This window comes from Eulemur rufifrons, chromosome 8, assembly GCF_041146395.1.
Source record: "Eulemur rufifrons isolate Redbay chromosome 8, OSU_ERuf_1, whole genome shotgun sequence".
Taxonomy (NCBI): domain Eukaryota; kingdom Metazoa; phylum Chordata; class Mammalia; order Primates; family Lemuridae; genus Eulemur; species Eulemur rufifrons.
In genome coordinates this window covers 72,355,147-72,379,190 of record NC_090990.1, presented here as the reverse complement: position 1 = coordinate 72,379,190, position 24,044 = coordinate 72,355,147, and the positions used below count along the sequence as shown (strand labels likewise).

Below are 24,044 nucleotides of genomic sequence, written 5' to 3'. Positions count from 1 at the left end.
CAGGCTGACATATGCAACCGACCAGCACGGAAGTATTTACATCTTTTTTTTTTTTTTTTGAGACAGAGTCTCACTCTGTTGCCCAGGCTAGAGTGAGTGCCGTGGCTTCAGCCTAGCTCACAGCAACCTCAAACTCCTGAGCTCAAGCGATCCTCCTGTCTCAGCCTCCCGAGTAGCTGGGACTACAGGCATGCGCCACCATGCCCGGCTAATTTTTCCTATATATATTTTTAGCTGTCCATATAATTTCTTTCTATTTTTAGTAGAGATGGGGTCTCGCTCTTGCTCAGGCTGGTCTCGAACTCCTGAGCTCAAAGGATCTGCCCGCCTCGGCCTCCCAGAGTGCTAGGATTACAGGCGTGAGCCACCGCGCCCGGCCTAGTATTTACATCTTAAGTTGATCAGCTTGATATTCTTGCCATGCTGTGTCCGCTGTAGTCTCTATTCAACCATTTTAAGATCCTTGGTCAATTTGTTGTTGTTTACTGTAACTTGCCTTCTAGCCAAGTGATTGTTTTGTTTCCGTACCAGTCATTCCTAGTTCTGTGTGCCCTTCTGTTCACTTTCCCCTTCACGGCTCCTCAGGCTGCTGGGGAAGAGGGGACAAAGCGGACAGAGAGGAACAACTCACCAGGGAGAATCTCTGCAAGAGGCGGAGAGGGGCAGTCTCACCGCCTTGCCTTTTCACTCTCTTCAGAGCCTGGGGCCTGTTCCTTCACATTTGCCTACTCAGGCTGGGTGGAAAGCTTGGCTTAGGTTACCCGGGTCCTTTCGGACCTGCGAGCTGGTTGGTTCCCTCACCAAAGGGAGATGACCTGTCCAGGCACATTCGGTGTCTACCTTCCCATAGTGGAACAAGCATAGTTTCGGAGTCCAGCAAACAGTTTGAATCTGCACTCATCCCATGGTAAAACTACGTTGTCTTGTGCTTTACCTAATTGCTCAGAGCCCCAGTTTTTTTCAGTTGTCAGATGTGAGGATTCAGAATCTATCAAACGTGCACTTAGTGAGTGTGCAGGTTTTATGATTAACATCTGCCAGTGTTCTTTAGTACAGGGCCTAGGGAGGCTCCTGTCTACCCTACACTGCTGATTTCTGAGTTTGGTAGCTGACTCCTTGATGCAGGAATAGAAGGAGCTCTAGAGTGAGACACAGGTCTGGTTCTGTTGTCAACCTTGCTATCTTCCAGCTCTGTGCCTTGAGCCTCAGTTTCCTTGTCTGTAAAATGGAACCGAGATTATCAGCTTTTATGAAGAAGAATCTATAAAGAGAATTCTAGGAACCTATTTGGAGCCAGGCGTCTGTATACTTCACTTTGTGACCTTGAACCTTGCTTGGCAGATTGGTTGTAACTTAAAAGAGAAAAAAAAAAAAAAAAAAAGTCCTCCCTAATGAGGGGTTCCCTGGGAGCACGTATGGAGGGCAAAAATAGATCAGGGAATGTGGCAAGTAATATCAGTGATGCCAACATTTTATTGTTTCCTAAAAAACACCCTGTAGATGGAAATGCACTTTAGATGGAAATGCGCTTTAGATGAAAATGCACTTTGAATTTTGGGGCAAGCTCCTCTTAACATCATGCTAACATTGGAAAATGAGGAAGGGTAAAGTTAGGAGTCTGGGGAGATTATTTTGTAAAGCTGAGGAGGATCCCTGTGTGGCCTGGGACTCTACTTTGGAAAATTGAATTATAAAGCAGCTCACACTTCATTAATTTGGTAACCTGTGGGGACTGAGTTCATTTTTCAGATGGAGTGAGATCTTTTGCTCCTCTTTGTGTGTATATATACTCACATATACTGTTGTTCTTGTAACGTTTCCATGGGAGATTAGAGTATTGCTTTTGTATTAGCTCATGTTCAAGTTAGTGCATGTTTGTATTTGGAGAGCAGCATCTCAAAGCTTTCCTTTTGGACATGTGTAAACATGTAGGGCATTAAGAAGACAGGGCTGTTTCAATCCTTTAGTTTTTTATATTTCAGTAAAAATTAAAAACAGGATGATCATGAAAGTTTTGAGAAAAATTAATAGTTGAATATGTTTTAAGTCATTTTATTGGAAGAAAGCAATCTGGTTTGGCATACAAAGTAAAATCACTCAAGAATTTTTAAATGGTTGCATGGATTTGTGTTTCTTCAATGCATGATTGTCAGATACCATAATCACATGGCTCATGAATATGTAGTTTTTCAAATTATAAATGTAGGTTCATGGGCATGGAAGTTATTATTTCTTTGAAATAAACCTTTTTAAAAAAACAACATTGAGTCATGATATATGTTAATAGAAAACATGTTTCGAATCACATTTCACGTCATGTGGCTTCAGAGGAAATAGGCAAGTACAGTCCTCCTAGGAATTAGATAGAAAGAACGTGTGATTTTCCTCTTTCAGGATGCAGGGTTCAATTCTCATTTGGAAGGTAAATATTTCAGTAATGTTCCAGTAAGGTTGTTTTTGCTGGACTTCGTGTGCACAAAATATATGAAAGCATAAGCTCCATAATGCCTTTCTATGTGGGGGCTGTTAGGAGTTCTCGGGCCAATCTGTATTTCCTACTTACACCTAAACATAGATTCTAGAGAAATACCTATCTTCTTTACTATGTTTTTTTCCCACCTGGAATTGAGCTAGCAAATTCTTAGTGTGGCAGGTGTTTCTGCTTCAGGTTTTCTTTGCTTTATTTGTTTTCCTTTTTCTATTTGCCTAAGCGGACAACTCCAAAAAGAGATTTGTTTGTACAGGAGTCAGGAAAAGGGAAGATGAAAACTAAAAGTTGAGTGTAGGGCAAGATAGAAGAGGGGGAGGAGTTGCTCCTGATTGTGCAAGTGTTGAACTTCCACCAATGCCAAAGCCATGGACATGTGGGCAGTTGGGTGTGCGAGTTAGAGTAGCCCTCAGGGCCTGTAACCTGAACTGCAGGCACTCACCCAACTGATAACTCAAGTTCCAAATGGACCACAGCTGAGCTGTGTGTGTGTGTACATGTACATGCTCATGAGTGCGTGCGTGTGAGATTCCTGAAACAGATTTTCCTCTGAGATCTCAACAGGCTTTTCTTTATCACTGGGGAGCTATGGCTTCTCCTGTTTCACAAGGCCCCTTTTTTCTTCTTCGATGTGCAAGGAGATGACTCCATCCATGACTTGGCTTTACTCTCTTCCTCTTGGCTTTTCCTCACCAGTGCAGGGGAGGAAATCTTGCTTATTCTTCAAGCAATCCCATTCAAGCTTTATGAAGATTATTTAAAGTTTAAATAATATCATATCTGTGGCCTAGAACAGTGTTCCTCAAGTATGCATTGGATCACAGGTGATAGAGGATTATCATGTAGTTTCCTAGACCTTACATTCCCCACCCCCCACTGTCCTGGAATCTGCATTTTAACATACCTTCTGTCTATGACACACTGGTCTGAGGATCCCAGTTTAGGAAGCACTTGGCTTGAGATATTTTCTTTTCTTTCTTTCTTTCTTTCTTTTTTTTTTTTTTCTTCTCAGACCTTGCAGGGATGAAGAGATGTTTTCTTGACATTGATTTGTGTTGAGCCCAGACCAAGAAGCAGATAGATGAATGGACATTATCAGTTCATGAACATGTTCCTTCCTTAGGCTCATATTGGGGAAGGGTGTAGAGCAGCCCTGTCTAGTAGAAATATAATGCAAACCACAAATGTAATTTTAAGTCTTCTATTAGTGCACTTCAGAAAGTGAGAGAAATAAGTGAAATTAATTTTAATGACATTTTTAACCCAATAGATCCAAAATAATATCACTCTTTTAGGTGACAAAAATATCCTTTTTTTAATTTCAATAGATTTAGAGAGTACAAATGGTTTTTTGGTACATGGATGTATTATGTAGTGGTGAAGGCAGGGCTCTTAGTGTACCCATTAACTAAATAGTCCAAATTGCACCCAATAGGTAGTTTTGGATCCCTGACTCCTCTCCCACCCTCCACACTTCTGAGTCTCCAAAGTTCATCATACCACTCTGTGTGACCATGCATGCCCATCATTTAGCTCCCACTTATAAATGAGTACATGTGGTATTTGTTTTTATGTTCCTGAAATACTTAGGAGGATGGCTTCCAGTTCCATCCAAGTTGCTACAAAAGACACTATTTCATTCTTTTTTATCACTAATAGTCCATGGGTGGGGGGGGGGTGTGTGTGTATGTGTATGTGTGTATCACATTTTCTTTGTCCACACATCAGTTGATGGGCACATAGGTTGAGTCTACATCTTTGCAATTGTGAATTGTGCTGTGATAAACATACAAGTGCAGGTGTCTTTTTGATATAATGACCTCTTTTCCTTTGAGTAGATACCCAGCAGTGGGATTGCTGGATCGAATGGTAGGTCTACTTTTAGTTCTTTGAGGAATCTCCATACTGTTTTCCATAGAGGTTGTACTAATTTACATTCCCACTAACAGAGTATAAGCATTCCCTTTTGAATGCGTCCGTACCAGCATCTGTTGTTTTTTGACTTTGTAATAATGGCCATTCTTTCAGGGCTAAGGTGGTATCTCATTGTGGTTTTAATTTGCATTTCCCTTATGAGTAGTGATGTAGAGCATTTTTTCATACGTTTATTGGCCATTTGTATATCTTCTTTTGAAAAATGTCTATTCATGTCTTTTGCCCACTTTTTGATGGGGTGGTTTGGGTTTTTCCTTGCTGATTTGTTTGAGTTCCCTGTAGATTCTACTGATCCTTTGTTGGTTGCCAGTATTTTCTCCCATTCTGTAGGTTGTCTGTTTGCTCTGTTGGTTATTTCTTTTGCTATGCAGAAACTTTTTACCTTATTTAATTCCCATTTATTTACAAAATAATATCACTTAAACATGTAATCAATCAATAAAAACCACGTGGCCAGTGGCTACTGTGTTGGACCACATGGCTGTAGAGCAAGGATGGCTTTCCCTGGGCCCCGCAGACACATGATCGTGGCACTCATTCCCATTTCTCTATTCTTCCTGAATATGACCTCAGAGTCCTTCTTTGCACAGAACTTTAGGTGGGCACTGCTGATTAACTGGACTTCAAGATTCATTCTGTTCATTAAACAAATACTCAGTGATTGTCTTTTTTGTACCCAACACCATTCTAGGTGCTTTGGGTAGACCCATGGACAAAGCAGACTAAGATCCCAGCCTCTGAAGGAGCTTACGTTCTAGTGGAAGGACATGGGCAAGAAGCATAATAAATAAGCCTATTATATTGCTATTTTAGAAGGTAACAAGTGTAATAGAAATGTGAAGTAGGTTTGGGGGAACCAGGATTGCTAGAGTGGGGGCTTGGGTGGTGGGGTTGTAATTTCAAATAGGCCTCACTTAGAAGATAAGATTTGAGTAGACTTGGAGGACGTACGGTGAAGCTTCAGGTGAAACTTAATTGCCACCTGTGATCTAGTGTGGCCTGAATTTTCCTCAGGACCTTTCATCTGGGAGCATTCTTTTTGAGGTGGGAGGATAGAGATTGGACTAGATGAGGCCTTACAGGGTGGCACTATCCATAGCAAAGCTCCTCTGTTCCTCCCCACTGAAGACGAAACCGACTTGGGGGAGGCCCGGAGAGAGCCTGTGATGCAACCCGCCAGGCCTCTGAGTCAGCTGATGTGCTGAGATAAGTGCTAAAACGAAGAAGCTCAGTTCCAGGAAAATGATGTCTGTACCCATTAGCCGGGACTCATGCGCTTCACTCAGTCTGGGGAGATCAACATTGAGGCTTCCGTGGATCTGCCTAGGACTTTAAGAGTTAAAGCTTAAGCACAGGTGTGGAAACAAAAGGGCTGGTTGCCTCTTTTGCTTTTTTCATGAACTTTTGGATGAGGTTGTTGAATCTGATCCAGAAAAAATAATAAACTTGGCTCTGGTTGCCTAGCCGTAAGTTCTTGTAATAAAACTCCCAGCATTGGCAGATAGAGTAATGTTCTGCTCTTTAAAAAAGTCTAGTAGCATAACCAGAACTTAAAATACAAATGTTGTGCAAGGTTCAAGTAGAGAGAAGAGATGACCCAGTGTGCATCTGTCTTGGCATCCCGGGATCTGGTAGACCCTAAAGTGCTTCACGGCTGCCCCTTCAACAAACCCTTGCTAAGAATCAGAGTTCTTGGAGCTGAGTGCTCTCTGTTCATTCCCACAGGAAGACATTTGTCATGTCAGTGAATGTCAGAGGATTAGGTTTTAATTAGCGAGCAGGAGGAAAGTTCTGTGGATTGTGGGGGGAGACATGCAATAACCAAATGTGCTTTAATAATTGGTTTTTAGGTGGAGTTATTAGGTGAAAAATCAAGTCATTAGCTTTACAGCCTGGCCAAAAGCTCATTTCCTGGGCAGTGAGGGAAGCAAGGAGTTTAGGTAACGGGAATGAAGAAATTATAGTGTATCTTTTCCTGTAAGTAACAACTTCGAGCTTTCGTTCAACCAGCAATTATTATTTTTTTTCCACCACCTTGCTTTTGAACTTGGACAATAACCAGCAATTATTGAGCCCTTGTCTTGTGCCCAGTACTGTGCTAGACCCAAGAGAGTCAGGATGAATACGGTGTTCCATTGGCCCTCAAGGTGGTGTTCGTTGTCAAGTGAAGGTGCCAGATATGCTGATAAACAGTAGCAGTTCATGTGAGAGAGGGGACAGGTCTCCTTGGGAGCTGGGTGGGGCAGAGCGGTTCAGGCAGGGGTGCAGCGACACGGTGCGTTCTGCAGCTGCCAGTAGTTCTCGGTGCATGGGGGAGTAGTGTGGACTGGAGAGGGGAGGCCCTCCCCGGTCATGTGACACATTTAAGATGCTTGAATGCTATTCTGCATCACTGTATGTTTACTTTTTAGAAAGACTGCCCAGGTGACAGTATGGAGGAGGGATAGAGGAAACAGGAGGGTAGGAGGTGGCTGTTTCTGTTTGGGAGAAGACTTAAGGACCAGAAATGGGGTAGTATTGTGGCAAGGACCCACGAATAAGGTGAAGGATGGGAAAGTTTCTGCTATTTTATCCAAATATAAAATCTTTGCATGTGTGTGCTCACGTTCTCTCTCTCTGTCCCTCCCCTCCCTATATATATTTTTAATAGATAGATTATATATATTTAACAATTTCGCATTTACTCATTGTGACAATTAAGAACTATATGTTTGGTCTCTGCCTCTTCTGGCATACAGCTCCTAACACCCTTGTAAGGTAACCTCTGAAGTGCTAAGTGCCTTTTTGTATGCTAATGATGACTGGTGGCTGGGGGCTCCTGGGTGGCTTCTGGATGGGGGCTGGTTGCCAGGGCAAGCAACTTTGTGATGAGAGGGTTGGAACTTTCAGCCCACCCCCCTGGAGGCGGGGAGGGGAGAGGGGCTGGAGATTGATTTAATCAATCATCCTGGTGAAATGGAGCCTCTGTCAGAATCCCTGATCTACGGGGCAGGGTTTGGAGAGCGCCCGGGTTGGTGAACAGTGGAGGTGCTGGGAGGGTGGTGTTCCTGCAGAGGGCATGGAAGCTCCTTGCCACTCCTGTCATACCGTGCCCTGTGCATCTCTTCCATCTGGCTGCTGTTCCTGAGTTGAATCCTTTATAATAAGTGGGAAAATGGGCCGAGTGCATTGGTTCACACCTGTAATCCCAGCATTTTGGGAGGCTGAGGGAGGAGGATCACTGGAGCCCATGAGTTTGAGACTAGCCTGGGCAACATAGGGAGACCCCCATCTCTATAAAAAAAATTTTTTTTTAAAGTTAGCTGGGTGTGGTGGTGGGCACCTGTAGTCCCAGTTACTTGGGAGGCTGAGGCAGGAGGATCACTTGAGCCCAGGGGACCAAGGCTGCAGTGAACTATGATGGTGTATGGCATGGTGCTCCAGCCTGGGCAACAGAGTGAGACTCTGTCTCTAAAACCAAACAAACAAACGAAAAAAGGTAAATGTAAATAAAGTATTTCCCAGAATTCTGTGAGCCATGCTAGCAAATAATTGAACCTCAGGTTTTTTGATTTATAGCCAATCATTAGAAGCACTTGTATTTTCAATTGGTGGGGGCAGGCTTAGGGGACTGAGCCCTTAAATGGGATCTGGTGCTATCTCTAGGTAGATAGTGTCAGAATTGAATTGAAATAAATGACACTAGTTGGTATCCAGTGAGTTGGGGAATTGTTTGGTGTGGAAAAAACACCACACATCTGTTCTCAGAAGTGAACTAGTAAGAGTGGTGTGAGTATAGAGAAAAATAAGCTGTTTTTCTCCTATACATTCATATAGTTATTTTCCTTGCAGTAATTATTGCAACTCTCATATTAGAAAATTATTTTTCCTTTATTTCTTATGTGTTTTGCTATTCTCTCTGTATCTTATGTTCTTACGTAAACTTTAACACAAGCCAGACTCTCAGAAGGATACTACATCATGAAGATTAAAGCAGGGTCTGCAGCATTGACTGGTAGAATGGAGGAAAGACATAGATATATCATGTCTTTCTTTCAGCAGGGCTCTTGGCAGGTTCTAGCATGATGCCCTTACAAAGATGAGGACAGTTCTGTGGGGTCACTCTGTAGTTGGCTGAACAACTTGGGACCCCAGCAAAGACTGTTAATATGCTCAGGTTAGCGTGGGAGTGTACCTGTGAATCACAGATTTCAGCCTCGTCTTGTTCAATTTCTTAGGGATTTAGATAAAAATGTAGAGGGCATGCATATAAAACTTAGTTGTTTAGTCCACACCTGGAGACCCCAAATCTTGTCCCAGCACCATGTTTTGGAGAAGCTCTGACAACCATAGTGTTTGGGGAGGAGTTGAAGAAGCTGGGAATGTTGCCTTGAAGAAGTGAACAGGTGATCAAGGTCAGATTACATCATTAAACAAAGTCTCCTCTTGGGGAAGAAAGAAGAAGGAATTCTTTGGTCCGGTAGGCATGGCTGAGACTAGTGAATAAAAGGTGAATCTTACAGATAGAAAGAACGAACTGAAATCTTGTCTTGGGAGCTAGCGAGGTCTTCTTTCTGGAAAGGTTCAAGTAGAGGCCAGTTGTGACCAGGAGTCAGAAGTCTCATGTTCTGGTCTGGCCCTGGGGCTGATTCTCTGACCTTGGGTAGGCCATTATCCTCTCTGGGGTTTCTGCCTTGCTCCTATGGAGATCGTAGTAGCCTACGTCAGGGTCCTGAGGATTAGATGGAAGTAACATCTGAACAGTACCTTCTAGAGCTCTTGGGGATCCGGGGAGGCCTCTGTCAGCTCTAGCTTTGTCAGAGCCAGGAGAGCTGGCGGTCAGGAGAGGATGCTAGCTCACCCCTTGCTGAAGCAGAAAATTTCCACTGACCTGCAGTCAGGGACGCCTCACTGCCCCTGGCAGCCTTGCTTTCTTATTGGAATGAGCCTGAGGAGTGGCAGCAAACTCCGTTGCCAAATTCCTCAGCCCTGAGTGTATGAACCTTATTGCTGCTGGCTCGGAAGACGACGACAGACGGTGTGGGGAGGCATCAGCAGGAGTCATTCCTTTTGGAAGAATCAGCTACATCACGGCATCGCTTTTTAATTACTTCAAGATATATTCCGACGTTGCTCCTGATTGCTTCTCTTATTTACACTGTTTGCTTTCTTGCCTCCGGAATGCACCCGTGTGATATGTCTCACTTTCCACTCTGAAAAAAATGTGCTCTATGGATAACATATTTAAAACCCAATTATAGTTTATAGTTGTAACATGACCGAGAAGTAGATATCCAGGGACACTTGCCTAAACGTTCAGGCCGTGCTGGCGGTGGGACAGAGGACTCTGGACTACTGTGGATTGTTGTGGTTTGTGTGTGTGTGTGTGTGAGAGACAGGCTTGATAAAAATGCCTTTTTAGTATAAGTGCTTTTCAATGAAAAGGTTTTAGTACAGTGCTCCAGTCAGAAAGCCAGATGAACACTGAAGTCCAGCGCTGGTGAGTGGCTAAGCCGCAGCGGAGTTACACGCAGGTGGGCATGGTTATCATTTGGCAGAATAGTCCAGGCCCTTTTTCTTATGCAAGTGACCTCAAAATGAGGTCAAAGCTAAATGTTCCACACTGGTTTTGCCCATGACTGGCATCAGGACATTTGGAAATTACCAGGCTGGATAGCACCTCACGGTGCCTGATGCAGTAAGCGGTACCTCTTGCGAGCGGCTGTGGCGTCTGCCCAGCTTGTGAATGATTAGCTCAGGGCTTCCCCGGCCCATACAAACCAGAAAGGCAAGGCGCTCTCCTTTCCTAAGTACTAAACAACACAATTTCTAGCACAGAAAGGGCTGTCAGTTGGGGGATTCAAACTGGGGATCCAGTAGATGTGTGAGTACTGGTAACATTCAGTCAGTCTAAAGGGAGGAGCAGGATTTCTCGGTTTCTGCACGGTTGACCTTGTGAGTGAGTCTCTGTTGTGGGCTGTCCTGTGCACCGCAGGCTGTTTAGCAGCATCCCTGGCCTCTACTCAGTAGATGCTAGTAGCACCTCCCTCCCAGCTGTGATAATCAGAAATGCTTCTGGACATTGCCGCGTATCTCCTGGGGGAGAAGATCACCCTGGTTAAGAACCCCTGGGGTAGAGGAGGCTGTAAGGTGTCCATACTGGGCCTGTCTTATAACAGTGCTCTTCAGCCTGTGGATCACTGGGTGCCCATTAAGGCAGGATTTCTCAAATGTGGCTTTTGGAATCACCCAGGGAGCTTAAAAAAATTCCGATGCCTGGGCCCCACCCCAGAGATTCTGATTGGTCTGGAGTATGGCCTGGACATCAGGATACTTAGAAGCTCTTCAGGTGATTCTAGTCCTTAGCCAAGATGGAATTGCAGCAATAGGTACATCATGAAATCAATTAAGTACTTCTTTGCCAGCATTTAAAAAATTGTGTGTAATTGAATAGAAAATATCAATGCCTAGCACAATAGCTGCATAAATACTCTCGTGTGTGTGTGTGTTTGTGTGTGTGTGTTAACGTTGAATACGCTGCTGTAGGCAACTTCTTAGTCTGGCTGTTTATAACCCCTTCAAAAACTTCTCGCTTTTTGCTAAGAATAAATAGTTAATGTGAAATTTAATACAAGATGTTTACGGTTTTGTGACTTGGAAATTTGTGGGCCTTTTTGCCCACATTTTGAGTTTTTACCTTGACATTGATAAAATCACTTATTTTATGTAAATGCTAGCCAATAAAGATGGCATGCATAGTTTTACCAGCAACTAAATTTGATCATAGTACAGCAACAAGATGATTTTCCTCCTTAGTGTGTGTTAATTATATATATATATATATATATATACACACACACACACACACACACACACACACACCCCCCCATGATAAGCTAGATCAGTGATGGTCTAAATACATCCAGCAAAAATGTGGTGCTTGCATAAATCATCCTGAAAGTTTTATTAGGATTAGTTTAGTAGCCTCTTGACTTCATTATCTGTGGGAATTTGGGGGTCTTACAAAATAAACTTATACACATTAATCTCACTGCCATGAAATGGAGTAATGTGGTAGAAGACCGGCAACCTTTGGCTATTCTTATCTCAGAGCTCAGGAGAACATACACGCTCACTGAGCCCCTGTTATGGTGAGTCCGTCAGCAGATGCTGCAGCTCCGGAAGACCTGGGAGTCACGTTCAGTTGCTAGCAGGACTTTGAGGTCGCTTGTCCTGACCCTGAAGCCCATTATAAGCTCCTGGGAATACTCACCAAGGCTTCCCCCTTGACTTGAAATATATTACTTGGAAGGTTGGCTGAAGATTTAGATATCTGGAAAATAGCAGTGATAATTTTTATGATTACTGACAATGCACAATGCAATCATTCATCACAAAGTTCTTTCAAAGTTCAGAGGGACATCCTACATTGGTAGTTTTGCCATTATCTAGGAGGACTAGGCTTGGGATTAATTCTTGAATGAGCATTTGAAAAAAGCTGATCTGCCTATATAACAAAGAGGAGAGGTTTGATTGACAGATATCTGTTGTCTGAGAAGCGTTTTCTCTAGTTATAATTCAGCTGTGGGTGACTGCACCGTGTTAAATGTGCAATTCTATTTCCTCTAGGTGTCTGAGGGTTCTGTGGTCCAGTTTTCATCAGGAAACTTCTCCTTGACAGCAGAAACAGAAGAAAGGAACTTCCCCCATGGAAATGAACATCTGTTGAATTGGGCCCGAAAGGAGTATGGAGCAGTTACTTCATTCACGGAACTCAAGATAGCAAGAAACATTTATATTAAAGTGGGGGAAGGTAAATTCTATGTGGCTTCAGTTAATGACTGATGTATGATGGTCCATTGTTTTTTTCTCTGAGATCAGGTGGTTAGGGCAAGAAATCATGGAATTACAGAATGCTGGAGCCGGCAGGGACCTGAGGGATTCCTGGGGCCCACTCTCCCCCATGTTCCCTCCTTCCTTTTTTCTTTCTGAGCAAACAGGCCTGGTGATAGCCAAGTGAGCAATGGGGGTAGCATGGTTGAGAGAGGAGGAGGTTTCTGTGTAGGATTCAGGAGACATCCACACACAGAAGTCAGAAGCAGCAAGTGGTGATGAGAAGGTGAGGGCGTGGACAACTGATGGAATGAATCTTGCAAATGTTTGAAGCCAGCGTCAGTTTATGAGGTTGAGACATCAGTTACATTTTGAATAATAGCAGAGGAAAAGTGTTTTAAAATATACTTATTTATTTATTTTTCACATAGAGACTGAGTCTTCCTATGTTGCCCAAGCTGGAGTGCAGTGGCTATTCATTGGCACTATCAGAGCACACTGCAGCCTTGAACTCCTGGCCTCAAGTCATCCTCCCACCTCATCCTCCTGAGTAGCTGGAACTATAGGCACGTGCCACGGCATCCAGCTTAAATATATTTTTATTACTAATGCCTATTATATGGACAAATTATTGGAGAAAGGAACTGTATGGCCTTGATAAGGGATTGCCCATTTCAATTTCCTTTCCTTGCAGAGGGTTATAAATATCCAATGACTCAATTTTGAAAGCTATTTTTTAAGAAAAGTTTATAACTATCTTTAGTTGAGCATATTTGGGACCCCGCCCCCAAAAGTTAGTAGGAAATAGCTTCTCTTGTGAATGGGTCCTTGCTTTAGTCAGGCGATCACGTGAGCACTACATCTCAGGTCTTCAGCATCCAGCTGCTTTCTGTTTCAGTCTTCAGCTATGATTTCCTCCCCCACAGACAGCATAGCAGGGAAGGGTGGGTTATTGAATGCATGATCCTGACTCTTGTTTGGATCTGGGCTCTTTTAAGGTGTATGAGAGACAGGCCAGGCATGGTGGCTCATGTGTATAATCCCAGCACTTTGGGAGGATGAGGTGGGAGGATCACTTGGGCCCAGAAGTTTGAGATCAGACTGGGCAACAAAGCAAGGCCCCATCTCTACAATAAACTTTAAAGAATTAGCTGGGTGTGGTGGCGTGGTGTGTGCCTGTAGTCCCAGCTACTCAGGAGATTGAGGCCACAGTGAGCTATGATCGTGCCACTGCACTCTAGCCTGGGTGACAGAGTGAGACTTCATTTCTGAAAACATTAAAAACAAAATGGTGTGTGAGACAGGTAGAGCAAAGGTGGATACTGATGTCAGAGAGTGTGCTATGTGCAGAAACCATATCAGAGGCCTTCACGCTCTTCCACGTAACCCCACCGTAATCCCAGGAGGAAGACATCATTTCTACCATTTTACAGAGGGCTTAGTGGAGGGCTAGATGAATTTGCTCGAGTTCACATTGCTACCAAGTGGTGAAGCCAGAACTCAAACCCAGGTTTCCTGACTCTTGAGTCTAATGCTTTTTGCCTGGTGCTGTAGTTAAATCTTAGCCAAATAAGCAAAACCTAAAAATGAAAGTGGGCTGCCTAGATGAAAAGACTTGTTTAGTTGGGATAGAGAGAAGGGGTTTTGTACAAGAGGTAGGCTCAAAAAGTCCAAGTTTGTTACAATACTCGTGGTAGTCAGCTGGTTAATAATAGAGGTCAAATCCCGTTGAGACAAAATGAAAAATCTTTTTTAATAAAGGTTCTAAGCCCTGGCCAGTGGGCTGCATTTTTGAAGCAGATTTCTAGTAGCATGAAAGAATGTTGATTACCCCTTGGAATTTGTTAGAATAAGAAAATTTGTTATAATAACATTTAGAATGTTGGACTCTGTTCTCTTGACAGTGCATAAGCTTCTGTGTGCAGCAGTCACCTGCTCTGAGAGCAAGGGGTTGTCACTTAACTGGAAGTGAACTTATAGGACCTGGTGTCCAGTCCAGTAAAAATTGGTTAACTCCTTGCTAACACCTTCAGAGCCCCCGAAACTTAACTGTAGCCACCAATTGGGTACAAGTCTCTGGGCCACACCATGGAGAAAGCAATTAGGGAAAGTAAGATTCCTTGTTTGGGTCACTGGACCACAAGGTGATGTCGTTTGTCACCACAGGTCACACTCCACTGAGCAAGTCTCAGCAGCCACTTCGTAGAACCTGACCTGTCTCTATCCTCCTTGTTCCCAGGCCCTAAGCCCCCTCTTGCTCAAACCCCAGTCGTTCTCAGTATGGTTCCCACCCCAGCAGCATCGGCATCACCTGGGGACTTGTTAGAAATGCCTGTTCTCAGACCCAAGCCAGACCAACCGAATCTCTGGGGTGGGATCCAGCAGTCGGTGGTTTATTAAGCCTTCCAGGTGGTTTCCATGCTTACTAACATTTGAGAACTGCTCTAACCTATATACCTAGAGTAGAAGAATTGAAGAGTTTTGTTCTTATTGCAACTGGCCTCACTAACTGCGAAGCTTCAAGCAACACTGATTTACCACCAGAGTCTTGGTTTCCATGGCAGGTGTCTGCATTGCTTCCCAGGTTCATTCCTGCTCTCGGAGTGTATCATTCCAGGTCTCAAGTCATTTGTCAACCTTTTCCTGAAATACAAATAAGCATGTGACTTTTTCCCCCAAAACTTGCCAGGTTTCTACCCAGGGATTCCCCTTTGTGGTTTCCTTTCTACTTGGCACTTGGTATAAGTTTTGGTGCCAGGCATGAGAAAAGTCACGAGGAGGGGACTGCACACACAACAGAAAAGGATCGGCTTATCCAGCTTAGTGACAATAGCATCTGGGACTGGAGCCCTTAGTAATAGCAACTTCTGAACAATTAAACCTTTCCTAGTGGTTTAACATGGGTGAATGTTTTGTTATTTGTCTCAAATCTCACATCATTGTTTGTTAATTGAGGAAACATATACCATGTGCCTACTACATGCCAGATATACACCAGGCACACCTACGAACTGAATATGCAGACCATCGTCCCAAGAGGGTCCTAGTCTCTTGAGTTCCAGACTGGCCTGTCCCCGGCCCATGCACACATCGTAATTAAATTTCAGCCCTGCCATTCAGTATCATTTTCCATCCTGTGATCTGGGGGAGGCATCCGCAGGCTGCAGCTGCACGGTGCGCATACCTCATCTGCTCATCTGGCAAAGCCCGCAGCAGATGTGGAAGGAGGCTGCTGAGCAGCCCGAGTCGGCAGCCCTGGGCTTTTCTCTCCGGGGGATTTTAGAGAAGACTGCAGAGTGCAGAGCCAACACTCTCTTGAAGTGAGCCTGACAAACGGGAACCCTGTGAACTGCTTTGGTCTCCTCTGTTCTGGGGTAGTGTCGGGGTGCTGTGGTGGCCAGAGCTGTGATGCCCTGTGTATGCTGCAGACTTCAGCACAAGGGGGGTTGCACAAGTTGGGGTCAGGGAAGGTGGTGCCAACCCCATCTTGTGCCCTCCTGGGCGGATTCCTTAATCCTGAGCGAGACTTTCATGTGGATTTGAACCCTGACGTCCTGTCCCTAAAACGAAAAAGGCAGAAGTCTGTTTTATTATAGTGCCAGGCCTCTGATTAATTACCCCTTCTGAAAAAAGCTTGCTACACCTAGAACTTCCTTGACACTGGTCCCAGCTGTCACCCTGCCAGCAGTTTCTTTCAAGTTCTGTTTAAACATTTAAACCACCGTATGGAAATCCCATCAGCCACAGTGCTGTGTAAATGGCATGTGCCTTCGGGGGATTGTCCTCAGACTCTTGGTACTTGCATCACTTTTCCGGGTGGAGGTGGCGAGCCAGCCTCAGCACAATGAGATAATGTTTGTGAAGGCAGCTTGTAAACCGTCAAGTGCCATATAAACAGCGGTTGTCTGTGTCAAGATTGTGAGACAGAGTGAAAGTCTGCCTGCCTTGCTTCCCCCAAACTCCTACCTTTAATCTTCAGAGAATAAAGTTCTGTGAGGAGTAAATATAAGGGAATGACTAATTCTACATGGTGGGCCAGAGAATTAATGAGGTGGCTGGTTCTCCTATTAGTTGAAACAGCAAATATCCGAGGAAGAGTGCCCTTGGGGGTAGGCTAGATAGCGGACCCAGTGTTGAGTATGCTGAATGAAATACCTACCTGTTGGGTTTTTAGGTGGGAGATGCTTGGCAGACAGATGACAGTACACGTCTACAGCTCAGAAAAGGAGTCATGATCTAGGTACAAGCTGAAGCCGTGGGAGTGATGGAGATCATCTAGGAAAAATGTGAGACAAAAAGAAGATTGAGGAAGGAGCTGAGGTTCTTAGCCTTGGTTTATATTGGGATCAACTATGGAGCTTTTTACAAAGGAAAGCTGCCTGGGCCCCGCCTGGATGTTCTGAATCAGATTCTCTGAGTTGGGGTCCAAGCAGGTGGATTCTGACATGCACCAAAGATTGAGGACTGCTCAGAGGAGGAGGAACAATGAAAGAGATGTGAAAGATGGGTCAGGGGAAACGGATGAGGACAGGAAGTATCACAGAGAATGAGAACGGAGAGGATTTAGACAAACAGAGGCCACTAGAATTGGTCAAGAGGAGGTTACTGGTGACCATAATGGGAGGCATTTCAGGGCAGTGGTTGAGGGGTTTGCAGACTAAGGCCCTTCCCTTGGGCTTATGGTTCCCTGTGTCCTTGCTCAGTGTCGCCATCACCCTCTTTCCTCTGAATCTGGTTATCACATGGCTCCGTGGTTTGAAAGATTGCCCTGTGCTGCTTTACTTTCAGATCAAGTGTTCCCTCCCACGTGCAACATAGGGAAGAATTTTCTCTCGCTCAATTACCTTGCTGAGTACCTTCAACCCAAAGCAGCAGAAGGGTGTGTGCTGTCCAGCCAGCCCCAGGATAAGGAAGTACACATCATCGAGTTAATCACGCCCAACTCCAACCCCTACAGGTAAGCGTATGTGAGTGTATGTCTTCTAACCTGAGAAGAGATAGAAGTAAACACCTTCCTTGACTTGAGGTCAGGAAAGGGAAGGGAGCCATCGATGTCAAGTGTGGCTCACAGAAGCCTTGAAGAAGAGAGTAAAGGCACCAGTGGTACATTTGATATTCCACATCTGTCTCTAGATCCCATATGTTCCAGATGAGTTCCTGAAGCCTGTTCTGAACTTCTAGATATTAATTAAAGGACACAGTCATTCCATCATTATCCCCTTTGACAAAGGTTATCCCTGATAAGAAAAGTACAAAATGTGCCTTATTAACATAATTATCATTTTAGTAACATTCTGTTTTTAATAAAGTTCTGTTCATAGTGTCCTTAGAGCACTTATGTACGCAGAACTGTTCACTTTAAAGCTGTGTGTGTGTCGGGGGAGAGGCCCTCGGGGGAGAGGTTAGTGAGATGATAGTGGAAAACTATAGTCCAGCCTATTCCTGACGTACCATATAGCTGTTAGGTGCAACTTGCCTCTTCCTTGTGTGGTCTTCTCCCTGTTCTCTTCCTAGCCCTGGAATGGAAATTTGGCCCTCTCTGTCAAGAATAATTAGAGAATTTTTAAAAAGGAAGAAAAAGAAGGAAAAGTTAGGTCCTTCTTCCAGTTTAGCCTGCATTTCAGGTAGAATGGTGACTTAATTTAAATTTATATTGTAGAGGGATTTCAAAATAAAAAGTCTAATCAAGTTTTGATTTTAAAAATGAATAAACTACAGATCAGTTTTGGTGTAAGATTCTGTCCTGTCTGCACAAAGAATTTTGTGGAAAGTTAAAAGAGAACAAGAATAGAAGCAACGTGACAAATGTGCTTAGATATTAAACCTAAGGCCTCATTGGAGTATACCACATCTTTTATGCTTTACAAGTGTGTAAAACCAAGATGGAAATAAAGACTTTTCCCTTAATTCAGAATGACAGAGATGTTATTGTTTAGTAAAAAATTCTCTTTTATACTGAGTTCTTAGAAGTTTGGGTTGTGTTCATCAATTTTCCAGTAATCACTTGGTTGACCATCTGTTTTCTTTATTTTAATAACTATATATCCAGAAGTTTGGAAAAGTAAATGCAGATATGATTCTGTAGCAGTTGTTAATGGCTTAAGCAAACCTTATATAAATCAAGAAATTCTTCAGCCTTTTGCCTCTTATTTTATTCTCAAGTTTCCTTTTTTTTTTTAACCACCATGCCTCCCTTCTACCTGCCATCCCCCACTCCCCAAACTGCCACCCCCTTCTGTTTTGAAGGAATTTGAGCATATACAGCCAAGTTGGGAAGTTACACATCGGAGGTGTTGAAGGTTGAAAAAGCAACCATCCTCCTTCAAAAAGTAAACTCTTCTGGTTTGTTCAAGTCCATCTCAAACAGTGGCTGCATGAAGTAACCACCTTTTTTTCCCCCCAAGAAGAGAAAAACTTTAGTGGCTAATTATGAGCAGGCGTATGTTTCTATTGTTATGTAAAACTATTTTGTTATGTGAGCAATAACAATCTGTTTTGCACATGTCATTGGCCTGGGATCAACTCCAGCTTTTTAATCAACTGGCCAGACACTGGAAACATGAAGACTTGGAAGAGGGGAGATAGTTGCAACTTTCTGGCATTTAGGTCTTAACTTTGCCTTTGTTTTCCATTTGCAGTGCTTTCCAGGTGGATATAATAATTGATATAAGACCTTCTCAAGAGGATCCTGAGGTGGTCAAAAATCTCATCCTGATCTTGAAGTGCAAAAAATCTGTCAACTGGGTGATCAAATCTTTTGATGTTAAAGGAAACCTGAAAGTTATTGTAAGTTGGTCAAGCATTTCTTTGTTTTGATGACTAGCAGTCATATAAGCTATGTTTATATGTGTTAGTTTGTGAACTTTCTGCTTCTCTGGACTTTCTAAGCTTTCTCAGTGATGTTTCACTTTGCCAAATAGGCTGCTCCTGTATAGGCCACACCTATAAAATAGGTATGGTGGTTAAAACATGGCCTCTGGGGTTAGGACAGACCCAGGTTTAAGTCCAGGCTTTTCCACTGCAAGTCCCTTAACCTCTCTGAACCCCAGCTGTCTCATCTGTGAAATTCCTAAAATGTATTAGTGTGCTTTCCGGGTCTTAGTTGAGGAGTGGTTGAGGAGTTTGCAAACTAAGGCCTCAGTGTCATGGTCCTGAATATCAGCTCTTACTTTAGGATTTAGGTACTTAGGGAAGGTATGGGAAATTATGGTGACCCCAGCTCATATCATAGATTTTTCATTTTGAGTTAAATATATGATATTGGCATATCTTTTTGCTTGCTTCTAACTTCTAAAGGTGAAACACTGATAGAGAAACCACAGTGACTGCAAGGTTAGTGAGATGATAGTGGAAAAGTATAGTCCAGCCTATTCCTTAAGCCTTCTATTTAATGAAGGCAATGTGCTAATGAGGCTTAGCTGGTTGGCATGGTAGGTGAACAGCAGCTGGTTTCCTGAAAAGTTGAATGTTGAAATTTGGTAAAATCTTATCTCAAATATGTTTAGGGAATAACTATTTGGCAGAATAGTGGGATGAATTATGTTGAAAGTTAAAAAAAAAAAAAATCCTCCTCCCCATTTTTAAAGAAGATAATTTAGCATCTCTTGTAGGTTCAAATTTTTATGTATTGTCTTTTTTTAAAAAAAAAAATGGCCAATTTCTCTTTCAGTACCTGAATTGAATCAATCGGAGTGGGTTTTATGTTTTCACTATTTTGGGACAGGGATGCCTTTGGTTTTGGTATTATTCATTCATTTATTCAGGGCACCTTCCATGTGATACCACAGTGAGCAAAGCCAACAGTTTCCTAGGCAACATCATGTAAAAGCACTCAACCAGAGGCAGCAGGCAAAGCCACGAGCACACACATCTTAATTTTAAAGTAATCATTTCTGGTTCCTGTGGGTTTTTTTCCTTCAGACTTTGAGAGGATCCCAATGTGCCATCATGCGTAACAGTGATACATTAATTTTGTGTCAAGCCCCAAACCCAGCCGTGATTGTCTAAAGTCAGAGCTGTTTTGATTGCCTTCCCTGGCCTGGCATGGGGCGTGTTGGTGACCTGGGATGTCTGCTGCCTTTGCTGCCTGGCACACTGACCAAATGTTTTTAATTTCAGAATAACAAAAACAGGAAAGGGAATCATGCTTTGAAAGGCAAAAACATACGGTGCGTTTTAATTCCCTGCTGGAGTTCTTGTGTAAATATTCTTTCGCTCTGACCCTTCGGTGGCTCTTTCCCTCCCTGAGTGTGTGTGCCTGGTCTGTGGCAGTCCTGGCGTTTGCTCTGAATGTCCCCATCTCTCATCTGAATCAGAATGGCTAGAAATGAGATCGCTCATCCCAATGCAAGGTCTGTTTATATTCCTCTCCTTGGCTGTACTCCTGTTCCAGCCCAATTTTGGACAATGCATGACAACATTACTTAACAATTAGGTAATGTTTCACGATGTTCTTTTTTACGCTTTGTGATTTCTCAACTCCCTGTTTCAGATGTGAGTTCTGACTGTGCTGTGAGGGAGAGGTACCTGCTACTACAAAGGTATAAATTAGTGCTTAGAAAGGGGGAAATGGTTTATAGAGACCTTGCTTCTGTTATTGCCTTAGAGATGGCATGATGGACTGGAAAGAATCTTGGCTTCCTGCCAGATAGGACTAGGTTTAAATCCCATCTCCAATTGTCATTACTCCCAGTAGACATTGGGTTAACTCACCTTTAGACAGTAACTCACCTTGAGAGTTATTGTGAAGTTTAGCTGAATTCGTTCACTCATTCATTCATTCATTTATTTGACAACTATTTATTTGTTAAGGGCCTAACGGGGTTTTTCATCTAAAGCACTGGACACACTGGGCACATGGCCTGCACATGGTGAGTTCGCAGTTCCACGTGCTGCTTAACTTCTGTGAGTCTCAGTTTCTCCTTCTCTAGAAAAGGAATAGTAATGTCTTTCTCCTTATATTCTGGAGGAGAATTAAATAAGATGATATATGTAAAGCTGCTAGCACAGCGCCTGGCGTAAAAAGGGGGCATAGGCAGCCTTCTGTAAGCAACCCGTTCAGAGTGTGTCTGTAAGAACAATAGAGTGCTTCTCTAAACAAGGTGAAAACAAAGAAAAATGTCTGCTAAAGGAATTGCAAGGAACTTGATGGAATAAATTTGAAGATGAGCACCGTTAAACATGGGTGGCTTGTGCATGTGCGTCAGGGGTAGAAGTGTCCGCATCGCCATGTCCGGCTCTGGCTCGTCCCTCAGGTCTGCTATGGACCATGCATAATCACTTTTATGGTAGGAAGAACCTCTAAAACATAACAGAATAGATGGAGTAAACTTGTTAAAGGTTTACTCTTACATTATTTCATGTGGCCTTAGGACTTCAAGGTTGGTGCTGGCCAGCTTGTTCTTAGGAAAGAACATATTTATTTATTTATTTATTTTTGAGACAGAGTCTCTCTCTGTTGCCTGGGCTAGAGTGCCGTGGCGTCACCCTAGCTCACAGCAACCTCAAACTCCTGGGCTGAAGTGATCCTTCTGCCTCAGCCTCCCGAGTAGCTGGGATTACAGGCATGTGCCACCATGCCCGGCTGATTTTTTCTATATATATATATATATATATATATATATATATATTTTTTTTTATTTTAGCTTATTATGGGGGTACAAAAGTTCAGGTTATATATATTGCCCATGTCCCACTCATCCCCCCGAGTCAGAACTTTAAGCATGTCCATTCCCCAGACAGTGTGCAACGCACTCATCATGTAGGTATACACCCATCCTCTCTCCCCTCCCCCCATATTTTTAGCTGTCCAGATCATTTCTTTCTATTTTTAGTAGAGATGGGGTCTTGCTCTTGCTCAGGCTGATCTCGAACTCCTGACCTCGAGCAATCCTCCCACCTCGGCCTCCCAGAGTGCTAGGATTGCAGGCGTGAGCCACCGCGCCCGGCCAGGAAAGAACATTTTTAAAATCCTAGTGGGAACAGGCACTGCACCCTCTGGCCAACCCCTTTCCCAAATACCCCCTCCCCTATGTCATCAATTCTGATGCAAATATTGGAGAGGGAGGGTGTAGGCTTTTGGACTCTTTACCTAGCTCATCATATTTCGTGAAGGATATGGCTGGGAAAGATAGTGGTAGTGTTTGGAGACCTCCTTGAACACCCTCATTTGGAGTAGCTCCACTAAAATTGGAAAAAGCCTAGAGACTCCCAGAAATACAGGGTGAAGTTTGTACAGTGCTGGGAACCACCTGCTTGCTGCTGTCCCAAGCATTGCTGCTTTACAGATGTGAAGATGGATGTCTAGCCTTTTAACTTCTGAGGCAAAATCAATATAGGATGCATAGCACCTAGATTTAATGTGGAAAGGTATAAACAGATCATTCCATATTGGTACAAAAGGACAGGTGGCAGTTATGATGATAGTATTCTGGAAATAAGATATTTTCTCAGCTGTCCAGCAACATGAAAAACGAGGGCAGATGAGGCCAAGCCGTATTGTTTAGGCCAGTGGTGTGATTCCAGCCAATGCAAACGACACGCCGCTTTGAAAGTCTGGAAGAAGCTGTGCCTAAGAAACTCCTGTTGACTAAATGAATAAAAAGTTCTCAACCAGGTTTTTCTTAGCTTCAAGAGGAAAAAAAAGTTCTAAGAACAAATTGGATCCTTCCTTACCTCATTTTACTTTCCTTTCTTCCCTCACTTCCTCCTTTCTTTTAACCCTTCCTTCCCCCAAGGAGTTTTCTTTGAATTGGAGTTAGAACTAAAATATTCTGAGTCTGTAGAGCTGAGTTTACAAATGGCTGCAGAACCTGGTTAAAGCTCTGTCTGGTTCCTTTGCGCGCAGTTGTTGTGACTGGTGAGTCTGGCAGTTTTCCCACAGATAAGCACTTTGGGTAATAGGAAAATGCACGAGGTGAGATCCTTTAAGCTTTGAATTGAAGTATGTGTCCTCAGCCAATATCCCACAACCAAACAGGCCGAGAGAACTTAGAGCCTGTGAATCCTTTATGGTTTTACAGTGGGAAAGGATTAATATTTAGTCATGTTAGGGGCAAAGAGAATGGGAAACAAATGAGGAATTTAGGAAAAATGCTGCATGTATGCAGGAGAAAATCACTGGGCATGGAAATTAAAGTGATTTTCATACAGCATGAAAATGGCACAATCTGCGTGCTGGACGGGCTTTCCAACCCCATTGGAACAGTTGTTGAAAATTTGGTGCCTTCCCTTTGGGGTCCCCACTGCAGCATTGAGCTCCCTCACCCTCTGACAGGATCACCCCTGCTGCAGGAGTCAGCAGGTGGCGTAGAAATTTACCTTCCGTGTCCTGGTTACTCAGGGTCTATTTATATACTTTGCCAAAAATATTTCTATCATTTTGATTTTGTAACTAGTTATCTAGTGAAAGCTAATCTTATGAGCAACTTGTATTACTGGATAAAATACTGATATTTAGAGGAACAGTAACCTAAATTAATTTTTATAACATAGAATGTAAGCATATTCAATTATAGAATTGGCAAATGAATACAATTACAAGATTGCTAAATTGATCATAAATTATAGATGAAATATAAACATTGGTTGTTTCATCATGATGTAGAATTTAATAGTTTATAAAGATGGCATAATCTCCACTCTGTTGTACAGTCACTTGCCACATAACAATGTTTCGGTCGACAATGAACCACATGTATGACTGTGGTCCCAAAAGATTATCCTACTGTATTTTTATTATACCTTTTCTGTGGTTAGGTATGTCTGGTTACACAAATACTTACCATTGTGTTACAGTTGCCAACAGTAT

At 43.2% G+C, this 24,044-nt stretch overlaps 1 protein-coding gene across 1 annotated transcript in view; it reads left to right on the top strand.

The window, feature by feature from the left end:
• TGFBR3 (transforming growth factor beta receptor 3) overlaps window positions 1–24,044 on the top strand; it is a 118,750-nt gene that overhangs the window by 56,938 nt on the left and 37,768 nt on the right. The window contains exons 5-7 of the mRNA XM_069479190.1: window positions 12,032–12,215; window positions 17,024–17,192; window positions 18,874–19,021. Coding sequence (XP_069335291.1) covers window positions 12,032–12,215; window positions 17,024–17,192; window positions 18,874–19,021 — 501 coding nt within the window. The remainder of the gene's footprint in view (window positions 1–12,031; window positions 12,216–17,023; window positions 17,193–18,873; window positions 19,022–24,044) is intronic.